Source organism: Perna viridis, chromosome 10 (assembly GCF_037379345.1).
Source record: "Perna viridis isolate PV_CMFRI_1.1 ecotype Kerala chromosome 10, ASM3737934v1, whole genome shotgun sequence".
NCBI lineage: Eukaryota > Metazoa > Mollusca > Bivalvia > Mytilida > Mytilidae > Perna > Perna viridis.
This window is the reverse complement of record NC_142454.1, coordinates 2,708,644-2,734,188: the sequence shown is the minus strand read 5'-3', so window position 1 is coordinate 2,734,188 and position 25,545 is coordinate 2,708,644. Positions and strand designations below refer to the sequence as shown.

Here is a 25,545-nt window from a genome sequence, read left to right as displayed (position 1 = left end):
CCAATATCATAGAAATATGACGGTTTTTATTTCTGACGTCAAAGATACATTTATTATAATTTACCGATGTCAAAGGAGAATTTTGGTGATAAATTTGGGCGACACATAGTCTTTTCATAAACGTTATGGAACTACTCCTATTAAAGCAAAATAATTTGTGGACACTCCATTTTATCATTGTTATATCACGTACTGTCTGTCTGTCTTTTCACGGTTTTGGTAATTACACACTGATGTAACTATTGCTGATATACGGAAATAGCCTTCCCTCGTCTCGAACTTCATTCTAGATGGTTAAGATAATCGCCACAGCTCCGACCATTGACACTACAAGATTATGCCACCTATAATTTTCGGACGTAATGATGCATTCTTGCATTGATGTGCTATATATTTGATTCTATTCTTAATGTTAAGTACTGCTTTAAAATAGTCCATATATAATGCCTATTTATTGATATCTTTTATTATTATTATAATTATTATTATTCATTTTTTTCACCAGTATTTTTATCATTTAGTAATTTAGTTTCATTTTTTTCTATAAGTATTACTTATGACTCTTGATTATTCTTACATGATTCATTTTTTGTTTTGTTCTTACACTGAGTAATATGTGTATGTTTGTGTGTGTGTGTTTGTAATCTCTTTCTATAGGCAATAAAGAATTGATGATGATGATGACTATAAACTTTTAGAAATTTTAAATATTAGAATACCCAGGAAGTTTGTATTTAAACAGTAAAAGGACATAAATTAAATAATTCTCAGAAAAGTGATTAAGATATTACATAATTCTATTCTCTGGCTACGACATCTTACCTCGTTATTCATTAAGATGACTGTGAATTGGTAACAAACACAAAGAATAATATGCTGTATAATGATATCAATCAGTTGTATTGTTGTTTTATTAATCACTATAGAACTGTATGTTGTGTTATAATTGATAGACAATGTTATGAAATTATTACGGCATCGAAATCACCAAATTCAAATGTAGCGACTTGCAATTATTTAATAACGGAACTATTGTTTAAATTTTATTTTGTTAGTAATAGTTCACACAAAATAGGTACCCCATATGCGTGACAGAGGACGCACCGACAGAAAGTAGCACAGACTGCTACTAATCCTGCTTTCAATGAAAGACATCCCTCTAGTATCAAATTACAAATGAAATTTTCATATAGTCATACAAGTGGGAAAAAAAGTATCTATACATTTCGAATACTTCACTAGACAATGGTCAACAATTGTTTCGTAAATAATATTTCGTCTTTAGAACTTCATCGATTAGTATAAAAAGGGGAAGTTGTATGATTCGAATGGAACAGTCAAGCCAAGCAACAAGAAATTGAATTTCTGCAGGTCACCACAACGTCTTCAGTGATGGGGAAAACCAATAACCTAAAGCAAACTGAAAAAAGGCAAAAATAAATGAAGTAAAACTATTCATGAAAGACGAAAATCGGCCTAATCTGTAGAAAAAAAAATATCGATGTACCATTTTGCCAATTTAGTTTCCATCTTCCGTACATTCACTTACTACATTGTGCAAGCATTTTGTGAATATCGGTACCCATATATCATCTGTTATTTCTGGTCGTGTTTTTTTTCTTTGCATCGTCTCCGTCTGGTGTTTTTCATTCATAATTCGTTCCAGTTTCTTTGGATTTTAAGGGCAAACAGGCCAAATTGGTAAAATCAGTAGTCAAAATAGAAAATATACACGTAAAACTAAACACAGTTATATACAACTTAAAGTGGACATCAATATCAAAATAACTCTCAACTTTATGTGTTTGTTTTGGTAAATTGATACTATGTTAATGGACGTATTTTTTACTCAATAAAGTGACATCATTTTCATTTGTACTACATAAATACTATAGTTATATTTCTATTTAAGAAAAAGAAAATCAAATTTATCAGAAGTAATCAGAGATGCAATAACAACAAAAATTAAATTAATTCAAAACATCAACACCAACATGAGTATCCCCTATTCATAAAACACCAACATGAGTTTTCGGGTTATTGTTTGACTGCAATCCCCTATTCATAAAACACCAACATGAGTTTTCGGGTTATTGTTTGACTGTAATCCCCTGTTCATCAAACACCAACATGAGCGTTCGGGTTATTGTGTATCTGTAATCCCCTGTTCATAAAACACTAGCATGAGCGTTCGGGTTATTGTTTAACCTTAATTCTCCTGTTCATAGAACACCAACATGAGCTGGGTTATTGTTTAATCGTAATTCCCCTGTTAAAAAACACCAACACGAGTGTTTGGGTTATTGTTCAACTGTAATGCCTTGTTAAAAAAAACACCAACATGAGTGTTCGGGTTATTGTTAAAAGTGTAATCCCCTGTTTACATATCCTAACGGAAGTAAATGTGAACTAGTATTAAGAACCGGTTACAATGGAGTTCCTAATGATACAGCTTCTTTTATGTCAATTTCGCATTGAGAATAGAAAACACAATCTTCATTTCATGCTGGTAATTATCGGAATGCAATGAATCGTTATATTATGGTTTACTTATTTAAATAATATTCACTGACGAACACAGATGAAGAAGCATTAGGAATGACCACCTGTTGCATCTAATATGCCTACTTACATATGTTTTTTATGTTGTTTTCGGCATTTGGTATACACATTACAAAAAGATTAATTGAATTTATATTGAATTTATAAATTTGGCAAAGAATCTATGCAGTATGAAATAATGATTCAAAACTCTCATCAGAAGCAAAATGACAGAAACAAATTTTCGATAAAAATCAGAGTTATGTATTCCTTTTAAATTTTCGTAGAAAATAAAGATAAACCGCTAATTAATCGTAATGATTATATTTGATTCAGTAATAACTTAACAGTGAATATAACAGCAAATATCAACATATAAGGACTATATAATACTACAAAGCAGTGTATGAGAGAAGTAACTAAAGTCATACAAAGTAACAAAAGTAAATGAGCAACTCCGACTCCACTAAAAACTGGAAGCATGAACCAGGTGAATTGTTTTAAAACATTTTCATCCAGACTCAACTGTAAAATGCAATTTTGAAGACTTAGATGTATAAATTAACTCGACGGGTGTTTCTAGAAAAGCAGAGGACGCTTACCCTACCGGTGCACCTGGTCTATGCTCCCAGTTTGTAGTGGAGTCCGAGTTGCTCATTTACTTTTATTACTTTGTATGACATAAGTTACTTTATGCTCTTTGTTGTGTATGTCTGTTTTCCATGTCTGATCTTTGTTCCTGGATTACATTCTTTTGATTACCGCTATAACCTTGGTTCCCTTGATTACTCTTTTAAATCTCTAGGATAAAACAAAATGAAAATAACTTGATCAGTATGGAAGATACAAACTAAGGAATACTATATTACACAATATGTAGTAGTTCGGTCAGTTCCATGTTTATTAAGTGTACCAGACAGGACTACTAATGAAATATGCGTTAATGCAAAGTTAATAAAATAAGATTAATGATGTTATTTCTGTCATTGGATTCGGGTGATTCAAATAGAAACATCTGTTTGTTTTTGTTATTTATATGAGTTGTGCAATTATTCCTAATTTTTTTGTTTTGCTTTTTAAAGAATAATCAAGGAAACCAGAATTCTAGCGGAAATTATAAAAATGTAATCCAGGGATTAAAATAGATATGGAAAACAGACACAAACAACAAAGAACATAAAACAACAAAAATAATACATAGAAAGTAACAAAAGTAAATGAGCAACTCGGACTCCACTAAAAACTAGGAGCATGGACAGGTTGCACCGGTATGATAAGCAGCCTCTGTTTTTTCTTAAAACATCCACCGAGTTGCTCATAAAAAGTTAAGTCCAGGGTAAACGGAAGAGGACAGGAAAACCAAGGCACGTTGAACAGTTTTCTTGGTGCAGATGGAAAAAGACAAAGTGAGTCATGATCAGTCCTCTCACTTTGAGATTTTTATTTGTTTATTTGCATGGAAAGACAAAAAAGGGCTACTTGGTGAATAATTTCTATTGAATGTTCAAATACTTGCATTGATACTGATATTAAAAAACTAAGAGTATGAATGTCAAATATTGGTCAAAAGAGGTTAATGAACTTAAATCTGAAAAAAGTCTACAACACATTCCTTTAAACTTGTATCTGTTTTTTACAACATGCACCGATTTTTTAAATGTATATTTGTGCTGTCATCACAAATAAAAAATAAAAATGAATTAATTCCAAATTGTTGACTTCAACAGAAATGACGCATAAAGAAAATATATTGCAACAGTAACCCTCGTAAACAATTGTTTTACATTTAAATTTCAATACTTGATAATAAACAAAGACATCTGAAACCAGAATCCTCTCTGATGACAAAATGGAAAAAAAAGTAACTTTAATTAAGTTTATGTTCTTCAAATGAAATGAAAACACAATTAATACAGATTTTTCAAGTTTATCTGAGAGAAAAAATCCCGTCATGTTAAGAAAATAGTAACATTGAAAATTATCGTAAATTGTCTAGACAAGTCATATATATAACAAGCTAATAAATTGCGTTTTTCATTACTCACACTTTAATCTTAATTTTGCACTCTAGGCTGACAGATGGGACAGTTTTGCTTAAATGAAGTTTCATCAAGCAAACACGAAATGTATTACTGGGATCCTAAGATCTGCTATTAGATTAACTATTGTATAACAGGTAGTGTCTAATAACGGTTAAACCATGCAAATAGTGATTGCTTTAAATTAAGATTGAAAAGTAAGTTCTGAAAAGAGAATACATTAAAGAGAACCTCGGTATAGCTGTACTAAAGATATTAATCTTTAGAGGAAAAGGATTGTTAAAATAAAGATTGCAAAGGCGATAAATAACTGTTTACTTAAATTACATGTAATGATACACATAAGTTCAATCGTTTTACAGGAATTGAGCACCAGGAAAAAAGGCAGGAGGATGGACCGGATAAAAGTAAAAGTAGTCATACAATAGAGAGAGAAAGTACTACAGCGAACCAGCCGAAAAATAGATGCTACGAACTTGACAAGTAACCCTCTTTATTTACATCCACATCCGTTTCCAGTGTACATTAGTCATACCCTATGTTAATCAATAACATGTTAACATCATTAAAATTCTATGTTAAAGAGTTTTCATCAATCATGGAAAAAACTTAATTTCAAATTTAAGTCTAAAATATTAAGAGAATGATAAGATAAAATATAAAATACCCTAGACTGCACAAAAACCAATATATCATCAAATAGTAGAAATTTGGTCATTAACATTAGTATGCCTCTGCACGAGGCCTCTAAATGGCATATTTTTTTATTCAGAAAATTTATATTTATACTCATCATGAAATAAAGGACTAGAAAACCCATATTTAGCTCTAAAGGATTAAGGTGATAATAATTTTCCTCCATGCAACTGTTGACATAAAGTATCTTTATTAAAAAAAACACTCTAAATTTTATCATTCATTATTTTGGAATCCCACAGTTGCAAACTGCTAAGAGATATACCTTTGTATAGAAGTAAATATACAGAGAATAGTGCCATATATAGCATTTTCGAAAACTAATGTTTGACTTAAAATATTTGTAGTAATCCAACCTCAAGAGTTTCTCTATGCACTAAATGCACTAATATACGAATGGTGTGCGGAAATGCCTAACTAGATACATAAACCATTTTCATGCCCCACAGACATGCAAATGTGGAATGTTTACTTAAATGTAGTAGTTAACGGCATAACAAGAACAAAGTATATAGGCATATGTCACCGTCATGCTGAATAATTGCATTAATCAAATTCCATAGTTTAATCCAGGGAATAAATAAGCATTTGTCGCAGGAAGGTCTAGACGGAAAAAAGATATCACTTATTTAATTAAATAAATTGTGGTGTTATACAAATCTAGTTTGAGTTAAGACAAAATGGGACATTATCCCATCTTCAAAATCAAGTCAGTCATAACACGCGGAAGTTTGCTTTAATTGATACAAACGTTAGCATACATTATGCTGTCAGTTTTAAGCCAATGTTTGCATACACTTTCCAGCTAAGGATTGTATACTTTACTGTAAAATAACGTTAAGGTCATAGAGAAAAACAAACAAACAAACTAATACATACGATAAAAGCACAAAGGTCATAAAACAGTGAATACATTTTGGATAAGTTTTAGTACATAGAACATTTAGCATGTAATTTTTAAACATGTATAATCGATGGAAAAAGATTGTTATACCTCTTACATAATTACAATTACCCTGTTACTTCTTCACCTTATGTCGTTGCTTTATCATATGATATTAGAAAAAACATGCCAATTAGCCATCCATAACCTGATGTATTGTAATTGTGTACAAGAAGATTAAAGTGAATCCACATTTCTCAATACGAACTGAACCCATTATTAATTGCCAATGAAATTTCAAAAAACAGAAAAAAATGCCCCCCAAAATGGTGTATACAGAATTGTGTTTACTAACCCACACTCCCAGTTAATACAAATGAAATTTATACATGCATCCATGTTTTTCTGATACACCATGTGTGGAATGCGTCCTCCTTAAATTCTACTTGCAAGGGTATAGTGGTATTTCTATGTTTATTTTTTCATGCGCCTTTGCGTGGATATATTTGGGTAATCATGTTCTTTAAATTTGACAAGAGCATCTATAGACACCGTGAATAAATTGTGGTAGATCATATTTCTAGTGTATTTGTTCAGTATATTTTTTTTAAAATTAAGTTTGAGTAACAATAATTAAATTTTAAGTCAAGAAATTTAAGATTTCGTAAATACGACATCAATACCAAGAAAACAGTAACATTAAAAATAGGAGTACATGTTTTGTGGTCATACAAAATTAACCATTAATATAAAATTTCTAAAGGAACATTAAATGTTACCCAACCACGTTTTAATCCCATAAAAAGGAAAGTTAAATTATGCCCTGCCACCTTCTGATCCCATATAACGGAGCATTAGATAATACCCCCACGTTCTAGTCCCATATAACGGAACAGTAAATGATACCACGCCACGTTCTAGTCTCGTATAAGTGAAAACCTAATCATCGTTAGCAGTTAATTCTCAAATTTATAAATCAATGAAAAAATATTTCGGTAATCTCATTTCCCATAAAATGCATCAAGGTCTATCGATGTATTTTCAGCCTATGATATATATATATAACGTCGTGTGCGTACGGACAACCAGCTACAAAATTGTTCGAGGCGTCATATATCTCGCCAGAACGTGTAGCGTGGCAATATGAATGAAAGATGAATATAATGATATGAAAGAGTAATCAAGGGAACCAAGGTTATAGCGATAATCAAAAGAATGTAATCCAGGGAAAAAGACCAGACATGGAAAACAGACACACACAACAAAGAACATAAAGTAACTAAAATCATACATACAAAGTAACAAAAGTAAATGAGCAACTCGGACTCCACTAAAAACTGGGAGCATGGACCAGGTGCACCGGTAGGGTAAGCGTCCTCTGCTTTTCTAGAAACACCCGCCTTTAAATATAAAAAATAACATCTTTTACGGAAAAAGTAATATTTTCATAATTACGTATTTGACACAGTGTCTTAGTTACATAAATGTACAGTAGTATATCTAACATCCCCTTTTTCTGCGTTTGAGTAAGATGTCAGTGAAAAACGTGGAGAAAAAACATTTTATCAAATCAAAGTATGGCATCTAATGGGACATTAAATGATACACCGCCACTTTGCTATCACATATGATTATCTTTGTGAATTTAAGTAAACCCGTTTTTTAGTTATTTTAGTAACTTAATGTTCTTTGTTCTGTATGTCTGTTTTTCATGTTTGGTCTTTGTCCCTGGTTTGCTTTCTTTTGATTTCCACTAGAACCTTGGTTACTTTCTGACAGTTTTACTGAAAGGAGGATAATTTCATTCCCTGTATAATATATTATTGTATGTTTTTACTAAAAGATAAAGCAATTTCATTTGACAAAAAATGGCTGTAAATATGGAAATATCCGCATGACCTTAGTTTTTTTGCCATGCCTTTTCCTTAAACAAATTTCACAAATTTTGAACGTTATGAGACAACATATGACATAGTTAGAAGTAAATTTAAACCAGCGGCCTAGGTTTTTCCCCTTTATTTAACAACTGTAAACCGTGCTATCATTTCTGCTTGATTTTTGTAATGTTTATCATTTGTTTAGCATATATTGTATAACGGTTTAAAAATCTTATTACTGAATATCAACAACCTAAATATTGGTGGTTATACAATAAAGGATTGCGTAAGTATGTACAGTAACATACCTAGTATTGTTCATGAAATGAACACTAAGGTTTACAAACAAATCTAATTCATACTTTCCACAAGTGATAAAAAGATGTTTCATGACACATCCGATTTCCTATGCCAAAAATTACTGCAATTTTTTATAGGTTTCTGGCCACCTTACAATGAATTGGCCTGTTTTGAGACAAGCTGAAATTGATTCATGTAGTGTTGTGGGAAAGAAAACTGGTCTTATTGATTATATCCCTTGTTTTGGTGTCTTTAGTTCAGATTGTTGGCAACGACATGGATTGTTAGCATTCAAATTTACCGATCAAGAAAATCAGTTTTTTTTATTATAAATGTTCCAATGAAATAATAAGAATGAAGAGGATGTCTATTTAGAAATCAGACAAATAGGAATGGCACATAGTATATTTTATCCCACATTTGTTTTTGTTTCAAATTCATATGTATAATATCTTTATGCCCAATAGTACAAAGATCTTTTTAAATCGACAATGGATGCCTCAGAATATGTTTTAAGAGTTTAAGAACTCCACCAAATTTTACACAAAATGAAAAGTATCTCAGTTTTTCAATAAATTCCAATGCTATATCCTTTTAACCAATTAATAAACAAAATCAACATTCAACTATCAGAAAGGATGGATTACGGATATGAAATGGATGAAAATCTTTTTTAAAACAAAATTTGTCATGTGGCACCCTCTGCCGGATTTTTGCGTGGACACCCTTTTAGATATTGAAATAAAATATTTTGCAAACACCGTTTCCTTTTAATGGACGAGTTTGAAAAACAAATTCAACTGATTATATATTCATATTCTAACTTTTGATAAAGACAGGTTAAAGAGAAATCAAGGGAACCAAGGTTATAGCGGTAATCAAAAGAATGTAATCCATGGACAAAGACCAGACATGGAAACCAGACATACACAACAAAGAACATAAAGTAACTAAAATCATACATACAAAGTAACAAAAGTAAATGAACAAGTCGAACTCCACTAAAAACTGGGAGCATGGACCAGGTGCACCAGTAGGGTAAGCGTCCTCTGCTTTTCTAGAAACACCCACCGAGTTGCTTATAAAAAGTCAAGTACGGGGTAGACAAAAACTGTTTGAACTTACAATAAAAAGCCAAAATACAACTCTAAAAGTTCGCATAGTTTTGTTCTAATAACATTGTTGCACTTAACTCATTGTCAAGTAATTGTTCGTAACATCTTTTTTATTGTCTTAAAAAAGCAATTCGTAACATTCATTGCTCCAAATGTTATTGACATACGCTTTTTCACTGCGAAAATGTAATCACCAACGCAGTTAGAGGAAATAGCTCGGAAATGACACAAACACAATAAACGACGCTATAAAGGTATTAATTCCTTCAAATGTTATGTAATATTGTCTTTAGATTACTAAAATATCAAAAATAAATTCATTTTCAATTTGCAATTTCAAAACATTCATTACCTTTATTTGTAAAATTGTGTTTTCTTAAAGATTTTACGGAAAAAGAATTGTGACATCAAAAGCGAAAATGAAAATATGTTTTGAATTAAACAATTGGCTTAATTTCTATGTTTGTCGAAATCTGCGAAACATGGGAATAATCAAATCGTTAACATTATAAAAATGTTCGAAGCAGGCAATATCCTTGCAACAGCATTCATATTTTTCATTATTAGTCAGTGACATTTTCTTACTTGATAATATTCAGTTAATTTATTCTACTCCAAGATATAATGGTTATAATATAAGTTATTTCACCATACACGTCACGCTTTGTTTTTCTACCTTTAAATACTTTCTTTATGAAAATAATGACTTTCGAAAGAATGTAGTGGTTTAATTTTTTTTCATTGGCAAATGTCGTGAAATTTTCAATGATGAAAATAGATCAATATCATTGTACGATATTTTGCAATTATTTGTTGTTATAAGGTAAAATGATTCACAAGTAACAGCATGATACGACTGAAGAGTACGCAATCCGAAAAGATGACGCAAGTTATGAATATCCAATATACATAATATCACTACAGTGGTAGAAGTAAAATGTCAATGGATCCCTAGGGCTTATTCGAGTGAAAATAGATTTTGGCCCAATCAGACATTCGTAATGACTGGAAAATGATATTGTGATCAAATTAAGTAACAAAGAATTCAATGAATTCACATTTCTGCTGAAACTACAACTTGGTTTGTTATCAGCCCTCTTGTAAGCTTCACTGACATCACTTCCCATCAACTGTTCAAAACTTAGTCAGACATTAAACTGTTTATCGGAGACGTCATAGTGATAAAAATGAAAAAAAATACCTGGTTCGAAATGACAATAATTTGCTTTCATAACGCCAAGAGAGCAATGTCGTTAAAAGCATTAATTAAATGCAACATACATATGATAAATAAACATATAGAATTGTATCAAATTGGTAAATAGTACATTACTGGTGTAAAGCAATTGAATAAATAATATACGGCTTTTCAAATATCACCCTTGTTATCAGCCCTCGATTGACATCATATTTCGGGCTAAAGACCTGGGGTCGAATATCAAGATTGTGGGCTTAATGCAAGAGCAATATTTAAAAGGCTATGAATGTTTCTGTAATTATTTTTTTACGTTGTATAAAAGTAAAATATTGTAATAAATTAAATCTTATAATGATTGTGTTTATAAGATTATTACTGCCGTGCTGTAAAACAATTATACTATTAAATGAAATAAAGTTTTGATTCTGATGTTCACTAAGAGTAAAGTGGTTTTTAGTAAAACTTAACTTTTTAACAAATGTAATATCAATACTATATTCAGAAATAAGTTAATGCATAATGTGATTAGATTTTCAACACAACAACCATTAATGGCTTTGCATGTAGTGTTAGACGGTACCACTGAGTGTATACATCACTTTCCTTTTTAAGTTACCGCTGCCATATATATGCTGTCGTATTTGTCATTTCAATATCGGCATTTTCTTCTTTAGTTCATCCCTGAAAGCCCATGTCGTAAAAAGGTTATTGGAAATGATAGAATAGTGGAAAGAATCCACGTGACTATAATTATTAATAGAAAAATGAATATGGTGAAATGTAATAAATGCACCAGCATATTACATAAACACAAAAAAGTAAATACTTTCTGAGATAACCAAAATGTTTTCAACAAGCGAAAACACACCTTTAAGTAAGCTTTGAACTGCCCCGACAACAAAAGTAATTTAAAATCTACGGTAACAGAATAAAAGTCTTCAAAACCATACTAAAACAAAAATGACTTATTTTTACGTAAGGATTGAATTAGGAGTTTAATATCTCTATTTGTGAAATTAAAGTTCAAAGAATGGACAATATTTTTGTTTTAAAAATCGTATACATTACCAGTTAATATATTAAGGGCAGCCGCTAAACCCTTCGGGATTTTTTTAAATTACAATTATATAATAGTTTGAACCTTGTCCGTATTTTTGTTGCATAGAAAAAAAAACAAATTAGGTGTTGTTATCAATATTATTTGCAAAAAAGAGCAGTTCAGATTATTTCAATGCTCTGATTATATAAAAGGAGAAAGTACACTATTTTTTCGTATTTTTTGCCATCAATACATATTTCATTCTCCGTTATAAATTCTGCAATCATTTCAACATTGAACAATCATAAATCTTTTATGCGTTATTTCTTTCGACGTACGAGAAAATCCGTTATATATTTACTATTATCATTATTATGCGCGTGTATTAGTCATGTGATGATAAATCGTTTGAATGATACAGGTATGTATTCCTTATGTAACAATTTCTGTCTCATTATACATTTTTTCTATCTAAGCTACATGTAGTTCCTATGTTGATTATATGCTTACAACACTGAACAACAATACTGTATTATGCTTTCTTTGATTGTGAAAAGGCTTATTAGTAGAAAAATGAACGAGAATGAAAAATAGTAGGTCTTGTTTTTCAAATTGTAAATTAATAATAAACAGTTTAGAGAAAAGGGGTATATAATTATGGAAAATCCAAAATTAATGGCTCTTACATAAGAAGAATGCAGATGTGTAATAAACAATTGTGTACACTGTAGTCGTGGACTGAGGCATAATAGTATAAGCAATTCAATCCTGATGTTATTGATGCTATTGGTTTGGCAATGGGTAAACATTGCAATATAGAATAATAGTAAACATCATCATTGAATGATATAATGGACTTGCATGCTATACAAAAACAAATAAATAACGGTTCTTCTATATAGACAAAGTCTTACCTTGAAGGTATCTGATAAGAATTTTATCTATACATACAAAGTCTTACTTCGAATGTATCTTGAATTCAATCTATACAGACAAAGTATAACTTTGAAGGTATCATATACGAACTCTATCTATACAGACAATTTCTTACTTTGAAGGTACCTTATAAGCATTATATTTGTACAGACAAAGTCTTACCTGGAAGGTGTCTTATAAGAATTCTATCTATATATACAAAGTCTTACCTTGAAGGTATCTGATAAGAATTTTATCTATACATACAAAATCTTACTTCGAATGTATCTTATACTAATTCAATCTATACAGACAAAGTATAACTTTGAAGGTATCATATACGAACTCTATCTATACAGACAATTTCTTACTTTAAAGGTACCTTATAAGAATTATATTTGTACAGACAAAGTCTTACCTGGAAGGTGTCTTATAAGAATTCTATCTATATATACAAAGTCTTACTTTGAAGGTGTCTTATACGAATCTTATCTATATAGAAAAAGTCTTACTTTGAAGGTATCTTATAAGAATTCCATCTATACAGACAAAGTCTTACCTTGAAGGTATCTTATGAGGGTACAAAGTACTGCCCCGAACATGAAATTACGGCATAACATTGGTATCAAAGTAAACGGCATACAGAATACAGCTAGAAGTAGGTCACTAATTGAGAGGTTAATCAAGTACGAATTGGTTACTGTCCTCATTCGAATATTCCGACACAATGTCAAAACAACTGTTGTATTCCCAATGAGAGAGATTATGAAAATCACGGCATATAGAGATATCCTTATTTCTCCATTCGAGTCAAAAAGTACATGTCTGTTTCTCATCGTTTCGGTTCTTTGGGTAAAGTTTTCTGACACTGCAAATCTATCATTAGACATTTGTGTTGATTTAGTTTTGCTTTCCTCCAACAACAATTAAAATATAGTATATTGTCCAACTTCCTGTTTAGATTGTTAAGTTTTTTATTGTTGATAATAAAAGTTCAATGAATTTATCCATGCACCGTAGCTCCTTTGTAACACACTGGTGTTGCAGAGGAAAACCACGCCTTATACATGTTTAATAATACGATCATTCCTAAAACAAATTACATCTTGATAAAAGACATGAAATGTTTGATCTTTGTGTTTGATCTCTACAGTAAACACCAAATTTCAAAAAGATTATAGTAAACTATTGATAAAATAACATATACAGTTTCCTTTGTAAAACAATGTTTGTTCACTAACAGGAGATGTCCATCCGGTTCATATAATATAACTATATAGTATTTGTTGTCTTCCACGAGGTTTAATACGGTCGAGCTTTGGCTAAACGATAAGTTACTGAAACAAATTTTGTTTATCAAATGTGTCGACAACAAAATTCATTCAGTAATAATATTTCGAGGATTTTTTTTAATTGCGTCTGACGCAACGTACAGTTTTCCCCCGGACAAAATCCTAAATGCAGAAAACCCGTGTAAAACATCTTTTGTATTTGTTATGACATTGTATTCTTTCATAATATATTCTCTTCTCATCTGAATATATTCAAATTCAAGTTATATATTGAATTATTAGTAACCATTATTAAAGAAAACTATAAAGCTTATAATCCAAAACGCAAAGACAGGCTAAAATCAAACAACATATATACAATATAAAATATATAATAATATATATATATAAAAGACAACACCGGGTAAGAAACAAAAGGACAATATCTGTGATTAAGTTTGTAAGTCTCACGAGTTTGATGAAAAAAAAGAAATACAAAAAAATGATAATTGCTAATATTTCTTTATGAATAATTAAAATCCATATAAAATAGTCGAGAAGTCATTTCAGAGTTACGTACTCAAGCAAGGTTTTACAAATAAAATCGATATCTAAATTCATCAATTCATTTCTCTATAAAGCTAAAGGTATATTACTTGTTTGGTGTTTTGTAGTACAATTAAACCCTAATCATTTTTCCTTGACCTTTAACCCCAAATACTGTTATTGTTTAATTGCCTATCCCCTAAAATGTTTTACATTTATATTAATCTAAAATTCGTTTTAACAATAAACGAAATTGTTTAGCTTTTAGTTGTCTTTTGAGCAGAAAAATGCCATGTTTTTTGTTTTCGTGAAGTAATACTAATCCACAATATAAAAGGAGTATTTACGTCATTCATAATTGTATTGTTCATGTTTAAGTTTTAAAACACAATTAAGTCAATTGAAACAGAAAGATAATGTATTTATATTCGTTTTTAATGATAAGAGTTTTTCCTTATATTATACTACCATAAATGTTTTGAAACGTTTACTTCTAAATATTGTTTCTTTAGATGTCACAATTCTGTATGTCAATGAATGAAATTATTATCTATACTAATTGCCAAAAGATACATAATTATTAATCCATTGAGTTTTAGTGAAACAATACTTTGTGATATAAACCATAAATGCACAAATAATGTAATTTGGGTGTCGCTCGATGTTAATGTTAATACTTTTGTGTTCACAAAACATCCAAAAAACATCCCCAATTAAAATGGAAATTTCATTGTTTAATTTGTAAAAGACATCTAGACGCTTTTAGGTCCATATAAAATATTTGATTCAGGAACACTATAAGACAATATCAACTGTTTATCAGATGATTCATGAAATTATTGACTTTATCTTTAAAATAAAAGTCTTTTCTCTAAATTGGTTGACCTTTGCATGTTTTTTCTTCTTTTTTTTTTTTTTTTTTTGTTTGTTCCTTAAACGCAGATTGAGTGGTTCTACTAAACAATAAAGATTGGAAGATTCAAGATTTAGTATACTTCATACATCACATCTCATGATTATATTAAACTTATAAAATGTTTAGATTATATTTGAATTTTACAAACATCCCAATTCTAATTATAAAATGTCAATAACCAACCGCTACATCTGTAGACATTTTATTTCTTTAAATAAAATTTACAATTTTCGTTTTCATCATTCTCTAGACAAAAGTACAAGATGCATTCCTCAAACTGTTGTTTGTCATACCAAGAGTTTTTAATACAAGACATGTTATAACTTTTTAAAAGAAAGCAATGGAGTGTGTAAAACATCTTCATTCCTATCATATATCCTTTTTGAATGACCAAAGGGAGAGCATTATTCTAGCCTTGTGAAGGTGAACCTGGAACTAGTAGGAAAAAAATGTAGATGTAATCAAACATTATTGATATCAAGTCTTTTTGTTTAATGTCTGAAATGTGTAGAGACTGCACATATAAACAGTAATATATATATATTTCTTAAATTATGTCAGATAGATTCTGATAATGCCGGCTCGAGAAACTAGTCTGTTTTAATACCTGCTACAAACATACCTATATTCAATAGAGAAAGTGTTCTCTGAACGATTCGTTGATTTAAACGTTTTGCTAATGATCGTTACGTGAAATTATTGAATGAACCACATATTTTCTTATTACTCTGTAAATAAGGTCTGAAACAGAAAATAAATTAATTTTAAAAACAGAAGCCAGACGAAAAGGAAATATCAAGACTTGTTTTTCATTAAAAATAAAGAAGATGAAAAAGTTCTTCGATAGAAATAGAGTGCATGGGGTCTTCAAATGACATTTACATGTATAAATATAGAATTGTTTCCCAGCTTTGCAGTCATGTCAATTTTTGGTCGATCATTTTACGAGTCCTACTCCATTTAACTTGTAACAGCTAGACTGTGTCCCGTGCTTTTTGTTTTTTGAAACATTGTGTTATTTACAATACGATAAAGTCTTAGTCTTCCCTTCCGTTTAGAACGTGATTGCAAGATGTTCTAATGACAGATTTGATATTTCACTAGGCTGTCGTTTGCGTCATCGTTAAATACTTCGTATGCTTTCTTATGACTACACTTTATTGTTCTAATCCGGTTAATCAATGGAATGTAAGATACTATTCACTTGTATATTAATGTATATTTTGAAAATACAAATGATACAGATTACATACAAAAAATAAAGATACTTTGACCTACTTGTGAACGACCCTATTTAGAATCAACAGCTTTCTCTAATGAACAAATGGCTTAACAAGATCAACAGGTAATTTGCGCGCATATGATTTTAGTTGCTAAAGGTCTTAAATTGCTTTTTAGTGTCATAGAAACATCTATGATTAAAACATATTAAAATATAGTGAAACCTTTGATTTCTTAAAGAAACGTATTACTAAATTATGACATTATTTACAAAAATGTTCTATTTTCCATCTTCATTAGTCTTGTGCAATGAAATGAATGATATTCATCAATCATCAAGTAATCTAAAAGTTTTCTAAAAGGTTTTTTTCAAAAGTGTTAAACATTTTAACGGTCATTACCCTCCGATAACAGGCGCCTTACGATCACACTTACATCGAGTAGAATCCATACAGATAAGGAAATAACTACCGCCTTGCGTCCACTTAATTTTCTTGATTTGTCTTTGGTGTTAGTCGAGAAGTATTATGCTTGCATAACAAACGTATCTGGACGGTTAAAAACGTATAACAACGTTCTCAAGTTAATAACAAGTAAGAACGACATTACAACAGATGGTAAACGAACCCCGTAACGAACTTGCGTGATTACTTAATGATACTAAGATGTTTCACAAATTGCAGTTCATTGATAAATTCGTTTTAGTGTACGAGCTCTTTCACGAAATAGTCAGTCATTATGCTTTAAATAAAAAATGATAATTTTAAAATCAGACAGTATTGCGTATTACAGACTTCCTTGATGAACGAGCAAGGTTTTCCACTCAGCTGTTTAGGTGTTGAATATACATGAACATGTAATTTTATTTTGTCTTATATGAGGGAGATATACCATGATGAGGGTGACATGCCGGGGTGATATATTCAGCTGGTGATATATCATAACTACCGAGCATTTTTAGGGATTGAGGCCAGAAAGAAAAAAATATCCAAAATAACACATAATGCTAATTTTATAGATTTTTTGACGTGGTATAATATATAATATATGTGTATCGATCCTTTGTTTTAGCTGATTAGAGCCTCGCTTCACACACTTCCGTCATTTGTGTTCTACATTTAACATCTCAATTGGTCAATGGTATAAATCGAAACTAAAACGTGAATAGGCAATGAAAACAGGAGTTCATTTCACTAAATGCAGATTTTGAATAGCTTGGAAAAAATATAATGTATTCTTACATTGATTAGTTTTGTTTCAGATACTAGATATACAGTAATTCGTGCAGAGAGAAAATTTTCCACAGTAATTACATATAATAATAAATAGTACGCGCGTTTAACAAATTGTTAATTACTTTGTAATAATTAATTGTTTGTTGAAGTAGGAAATAGTTTATTGTCTAATTATGAATATTTTCTTCATGTAATATTTAAGACAAATATTAAGCAAACATTTTGTCTTATCAGTACAAATTATCAAGTCTTCTGATAATAGCTGGATGTTAACCGAAGCTTGCTGTTCTAAAAATGTTCGTTATATGACAAGATGCAACCTTTAAAACTGTTCAAGCAAAGACACAAATAACAATAAAAACAAATTAGATAAAACCCAAATGAAATGAATAACAGCGGGTGAAAAAGACATAATAACAAACAATAAAAGAACCCCAACAAACTTTTGTGGTTCCTTAATGATACAATGATGTTAAACAATTTTGCAGTTAAATCCGTTAAAGTGAAAGAACCCCATCTCAATCTAGTCGGTCATGTAGCAGTTAATCTGAAGATATATTTCCCTACTGCCTTAATGAACAGTCGAGGGTATCCTGTCAGCTTCCATTGGTGTAGAATGTACATACACATTTTCTTTTACTTTGCTTTCATAATATATGTATAACAACTACATATATATATATACATACATACATACATAACTTTAATTCCTCCAAAAGGAGATATAACATATAAATACAATTACATAATGCAAATGGAAAAATTATAATGTTAATCAAAATAGAAATGTATATACAAGCACGTCTTTAGAGAGTACAGTTCACAAGAAATGGACCAGTTGCGTATAAGATAATGTCTGGGTCAGCGTGAGTCCAACACGCTTCTAAAAGAATATTGCATTGTGTTATAATGTCCAATTTTAAAAGGTCACTGTAGATGTCATGTCCCAGAAGACAATACAGTTTTCCGTTCATTAATTGTCGAATGTCATTTAAGAATGGACAGTTTGAACTTTAATGCGGTAATATATCATTCGAATATGAAGCACATAACTGACAATACCCGGATGTGATTGGTAAAATCCGTAGTTTTGATATTTTCTTGGCTGTTTGCAGGGACAAAGATGAAATGAGACCGTATTTCCATAAGTTTGATGGTTTGCCTAAGTCTATGAGTTCCTTAAATCTTGCGAAGTCATCATCACAATGTATTCTAAACATTTTGTTGTTTAGTTCAGAGGTATTGATGGCAGTATTAACAATGTTTTTCCATGAAACTTAGAAAGAAATTCACCACAGTTTATATAGTTCAAAATGTATTGGTGGAGATCATATTTGAGTAAAATATTTATTATGTCCGGTATGAACCCAATCTGTTTCCTTAATGGATGATGAAAATATTGAAAAGGTCTGTAGATGAACACTTGTTTAGCGAGTGTATCAATGTTGAGGGTACACAGTTTCTGTAGAAACATCAGTTTTCGCTTATCGACTACGACTGGAATGCAAGGTAAATCCAACATGCTTTTACAAATGTCGGATCGTGTCCTTCTGTGAAATCCTTGAATGTGTTTGAATGTGTAGAAACATCAGTTTTCGCTTATCGACTACGACTGGAATGCAAGGTAAATCCAACATGCTTTTACAAATGTCGGATCGTGTCCTTCTGTGAAATCCTTGAATGTGTTTGACAATAAAGTGTTGGAAATTGTTCAGTTTGCATACATCCTTCTGAGTATAAATGTCCCACAATTCACTATCATACAGAACTGTAGGTAAAACTATTTTATTATAAAGTTACTGTCAATGGATTCATTAGATGGGAACCATTCCAACAATAGCGAAGTACACGTTTCTATCAGTTTGGCATGACAAGTTAATGTCAGATTCGTAACTTAAGTCAGTAGTTCTCAATATGCCTAAGTGTTTCATGAAATTAACTGGATTGAGATAATTATTTCCAAGTTTAAAGGTAGTTTTGGATGTTCTGTATTCTTTTTTGGAGTATAATATAAGACGGTCGATTTATCAGGACTGAATTTGAACCTCCAGTATTCAACATTTCCTGAAGACCATTCGGTGTCATATTAATGCAAGTAACATCATCCGCTAATGACGGATTGCAGGTCGTCAAGTTCCCAATGTTTGCACATGATTTCTCTGATTGCAGTTGATTGAGGAGATTGTTAATATATATACTAGATATATTAAGCCTGAAAGCACGCCACCCTGACGAACTCCCTGCTTGATTATGAATTTCTCAGAATTAAAGCCATTGCACATTACTGAACTTTGGATATTTTGATAACAATCATATTTGATTTTCAGGTATATTTTGTGTATTTCTAGTTCATGAAGTTTATATATCAAGCCGGAGTGCCACACAGTGTCAACTGCACGTGAACTATCCAAAATCGCTACATACAATATACTGTTCAGCTCAAGACTATAATATAAAGTTTCTTGGAAGTTAAACGAAGCATCTTACACTGTTTAAGGTAGCTTGATAGCCTTTATGACGTATATTTGGAAAAAATGAACCCGTTGTTGTGATAAGCATGACAAACGGTCCTTCAGAACGGATTCAAAAAGTTTATATAATGCTGGTACTAACGATATTAGTCGGTAACTCCGAGGATCTGATTGACCCTTTCCTCCTCCTTTATAAATCGGTACCAGTGTTCCATGTTTCCAACATTTCGGAATTTTACCTCGTCGTAAACATGCATTAAACAAATTTAGAATTTCATGTTTGAATTTTGCCCCACAGTGACGCAAGTGTTTGTTTTGCAATTTGTCGAAGCCTGGATCTTTTCGTAGTTTCAGATTATTTAATGTCTTTTCTAGTTCGTCAATAGAGACCAAACCACCTGGTATATCCACGTGTTCATCGAGAGGTGTCTGTAGAATGTCATCTACTACAGTGTAAAAATGTATATCTTGGTCGTTCTCTGGCGACGGTGTGTAAACATCACTATAGTATTCAGCGAAAATATCTGATATTTCTTGTGGAAGGTCACTAGATTTGTCATTGTATGTGAGTTTAGACAGCACTGGCTTTTTACGTTGTTTTTGTTGTGAAATACGTTTCCAAAATAAACGTACGTCGCAACCTGCTGTTTTATCAATGTCTTCAAACGTTTTATTCATATAGTCTTCGCATGCTTTGCCTTAACAAGCACGAAAATTTTTTTTTGGCAGAGTTATAATACGTATATGAAAGAATGTCATGGCCTCTAGGTCGACCTTCTGAAATCCATCGTTGGCGAGCTAAGCGTTCGGTGTGATGAGCAAGTTTTACATCGTAATTCCAGTATGGCTTTGTTAATCTGTTAAAGTGGTTATGGGGTATACACGATTCAGCTGTCGACAACAATAATTCAGTAAGTTGTAGAGACGTTGAGTCAATGTCACAATGTGTCGAAATTCTAAGATTGTGAACAGAAATTTGGTCATCAGTAAATGTTCTATAACTGTTGATGTCTAATTCTGTCACTTTGTGCCATGATGAACAAGCAAGATCACTAGTATGAATCTATATCGGCATCATAGGAATATCAATGTTGATAATAATAGGCAGATGATCGGACGAATTAGCTAATGTTCCTTCTTCTACGGCAGTACAGGATTTTACAAAAGTATTCAAAGAATTTCCCACAAGAATGTAATCAAGCGTGGTTTTGCAGGTAGTATAGGTATATATCGACCCAACGCCCATTTTGTTCGTATTTACAGAGACCATTCAGTTATTTCAGATAAGATCGGAAATATGCCGATTTAAAAACATTGGTATGACACAGGTCTCTTTCGATAATACTAGTGTTAAAGTCTCCTCCGACTATTACATATCCGTATCGTCAATAGAAATTGATGTAGTCATTCAACATATTAATTTCATACTTGTATACATCAATGTTATTGTTTGACGGTAACTTATATGAATGTAGACTGATTTTTATCTCGTCTTAAATTCTACCCCAATGATGCGTTCTGGTTGTTAACATTCGAGTTGGGTAACATTGAGATTTATTTCGTTACGGCATAAGATTGCTACGCCCCCTTTACTGCATCTATTAGTCTCTTGTTTCACAGATGTATCTGCAGAAGCGTAAGACGTATAATTACGGTCAATGCTATCAAGGAAGTTCAACGAATGTGGAAGCAATTTATGTTCACTAATTAAAGCTATGTCGCATCGGCTATACTGAAACAAGTCCGATAAGTACGCTGCAGACGACATAATCCTTCTAACGTTCCAAATAACAACTGATAACATAATTAATATTAAGATTATGGACGTACTGTTAATGATGATTGGTGTGAATTTTGCTCAGTTAACCAATCGTTCCATTCGCGATTGTTATACCAATGTCGACATATCGTTCCAGGAGGCCAGAACGCTTTGTCTTGTACTAAGTCACGAAACTCGGACGGAGCGTTAAATTTAGCAGACAGCCTCCCTTTCTGGGGACGAAAAAATATGATATTTAACGCCGTTTCACCTTTGCACTCTAAGACGTCAGACATGGCTTGTCGGGTAGAATTTATGTCAATGTTAGTAACATAGAAGCGTGAAGTTCTTTTACGGTTTACGGCTGGAAAGATGTCGGTGCTCGACTGCGTATTGAAGGAACTTCCTTCACTCTCACGATTTGTACTCGAAGCTGACCTATAATTTACAGGATGCGGAATTTCTGACTACATATTCACACATACCGGAATTAGATATGATTTCACGTTTTCGGGAGAAAGCTGGTTTTGAACAACTGATCTATATAACTTTCGATTTGAGGTTGACATTGCGTAGTCGCAAGCTTTTCTTGGTGGAATCAAATGTAACTTGGGATCATCATTACAGCTCATTGGCTCAAAATTGTCTCTTTAATTTAGTTCTGAGTCAGTATCCACTGTTAACGTAGATTTCTCTATCACCGCGTTGTGTACAGTGTTTGTATTATCGCCCAAGGAAGTCACACTATTTCCCCGACTAATCTCACAATCTGTAGACATGACATGTGATTGTTTAACGGGTGATTGAATTTTCCTAATTGACTTTTGAATAGAATTTTTACAACCGCTATTTTTCTTCACTTCAGTTTTCAGATCTGGCATTTCATAACAGTACGTATTAAAGTCAAATGCGCCGATGCTTTTAAGTGCTTTTAAATGTTTTGACGGTAGATTCACATTTTTGAATTTTACGTTGAAATTCGGCTTCAAAACGATCAAAAGTATTAAAGTTAGCTTCTACATTATCCTCAAATTCAGTTATTTTATCTTTCAGTTCTTTTTCTCGTTCATCTTTAGACTTTAACAACTAAGAGTGGCAACTCTCTCTACGAGCGACTAAATCACTACGGACAGTTCAACATTGTGAGCTGGGTTTTCAATTTGTTCATTTTCAACACTTTGTGCTGGTTTACTGGATTTACTAAAGACACTTTCAATCTCAGAATCGTCACCGTTTATAAAAATATTGATAACGAAACAGTTTTTGGCATACTGTTTTAACACATGAACTCAAAGTGGTTGTTTTTCTGTAGCAGAATTTTCCCTTTGGACATTCATTGATGGACGAGGCCCTCCCAAGGAGTTGTTAAACTTTCATTGTTGTCACAAAGTTGGGGAAGTTTCTGAATATAAAGTTCTCTAGGTAACCCGTGTAAAACATTATCTAAAGTTTCATTTGTTTGTTGAGATGGGATATAAGAGTCTTATGACAATATTAAATCATCTTGTGAGTTCATGTTCATTGAGATAAAATGATATGGTTGTGTATTTTTTACATATGGCTGATCGGACCAGTATTCACGGTGATAATTTGAATTGTTCATAGCCTATGGATTTTCGTGAAGTTAACGTTTCTGAGCTAATTTAGTGCATCCAGTGTCATTTTGCAATCTTACTGAGATTAAATCTGTGAATGTTCTTTCATTGGTATCATTTTCGAGTTGTCAAAATATGCACTCATATGACCAAATAAAGGCAACGAAAAAAAAAGTCAGTTATGTGTAAACTATCTGTAATAATTACATTCATTAAACCTTTTTTGTACTATTATCGGCACTTGTTACGCCCTTAATGCCATATTACCTGTAGAATATATGTTGAGAATAATGGGACATTATTTGCTGAAATGACAAAAACAGTCAATCAATCAGTAGGAGTTCAATTCACTGAATGTGGATTTTTGAATCTCTTGGAAAGAAATATTATGTTTTCTTATATTGATTTATTTTATTTCTGCTACAAGAAATTAAGTTGCTAGCAATTCGTGCAGAAATATTTTCTACCACAGCAATTAAGAATTTTAGTTTGTGCGGTAAACAAGTTAGTAATTACTTGTTAATACGCAATTCTTTGCTGAAGTAGGGAACTAAATTTCCCAGTTCATTGAATATTTTTTTTAGTATTTTTAAAGTCAAGACAAAGATTAAGCAGTAGAGTAGAAGTCATTGTTGTCTATTATTACCAAAAAGTCTTATGTTATCCAAAACAAGCTGTAGATAATAGAACAGACAAGCGATTTGATTTTTAAAATGATGGTGATATTAGCAGAAACACGCATTCAAAATGTTTCAAAGAAAGACTGAAGTAAAAATAAAAAATGGAGAAACAAAACAAAACAAGAAAATCTCGTAATAAAACAATTATTTCGAATTGTCTTAAATTAACAACATAGTTTTTTTATTGCCAGATTTGTTGTGATGAATACATAAATTGAAGGAACAGTGATCTTGAACATATTTATTTATACGTCTAATGATGCCAGATATCACAATCAATAATTAGTTTTATAAGGCAAATTTGCAAATCACTCCCCAATCTTCATTTTATAAATGCTTTTACCTTAATTGCGTTAAGTCATACTGATACCATAGAGCCAATCCCGTATGAGTTATTGAGGGAAATTGGAAATGTTTGCTGTAAGCCATGGTTGGAAGAATCTTTCACCTGATACTGATATTAAGTCAGATTATTCTTCTTTCATCTTAGGAATAATGAAAACTTCCTTTACAAAAACATCAATGAAAAAATTCTTATAGAAATATTCATGTATTGACAGTGAAAAATAAGTAAATTTATAACAGAAAATGTATATTTAAAGTTCTCAATTCAATTTTGTTAAAGCTTTTGTTTATATATATCTTGCAATCGTCAGTTGCACTGTAATCATCTGATCGACCATATTACAAATTTGAGCTATGGATTATAATAGCTTGAAAAGCTCAAATTGTGCATCAAATCAGTATTTATATTTGACCTTGCCAATCAATGGATTATGAAGCCATATTAAAATTCTATCAAATATGTTGATAACGAGTCAACGCTGTAACCTTAATTTTGTTTTATGCACTAAAATGTCAGAAAGGTTCTATTTTTTTCTGAGAACAAAATTTTGCAACATTCAATTGATTTCTTTTTCAATGATGCTGATTCTAGAATATCCAAATGATACTACAGATAGATAGACAGAAGTACAGGCACACTAATTTATCTCACCCCTTCAATAACGTTGTGGAAACAATTACATAATTGAAATAAAGTAATTTTGGTTTGGCCTATTAAGGACAGAAATAATTGTGGTAACTAGGGGCGGATCCAGGATTTTAGATTAGGGGTGGTGCATAGTTAAAATTTTTTTAGGTTACTTTTTTTAAATATTCTTCTTGAGAGGGTGTAATGCAGATATCTCTTGTGGTAAAGGTTTCAACCTAAAAACGCCCAAATCTACCCCTGACAACCCATGCTAT

The 25,545-nt window shown here is 31.5% G+C and overlaps 1 protein-coding gene and 1 pseudogene across 2 annotated transcripts in view; both read right to left on the bottom strand.

Annotated features, from left to right (window-relative positions):
- Window positions 1-25,545, bottom strand: part of LOC148604148 (cholecystokinin receptor-like) — a 101,450-nt gene that overhangs the window by 51,065 nt on the left and 24,840 nt on the right. Inside the window, exon 1 of one of the 2 annotated variants that reach the window (XM_088549857.1) lies at window positions 13,163-13,800. The exons of the other annotated variant lie outside the window; for it this stretch is intronic. Coding sequence (XP_088405983.1) covers window positions 13,163-13,493 — 331 coding nt within the window. The 5' untranslated portion in view covers window positions 13,494-13,800. Of the gene's footprint in view, window positions 1-13,162; window positions 13,801-25,545 lie in introns of those variants that run through there. 2 annotated transcript variants of the gene reach the window in all.
- Window positions 18,598-20,909, bottom strand: LOC148604149 (uncharacterized; annotated as a pseudogene).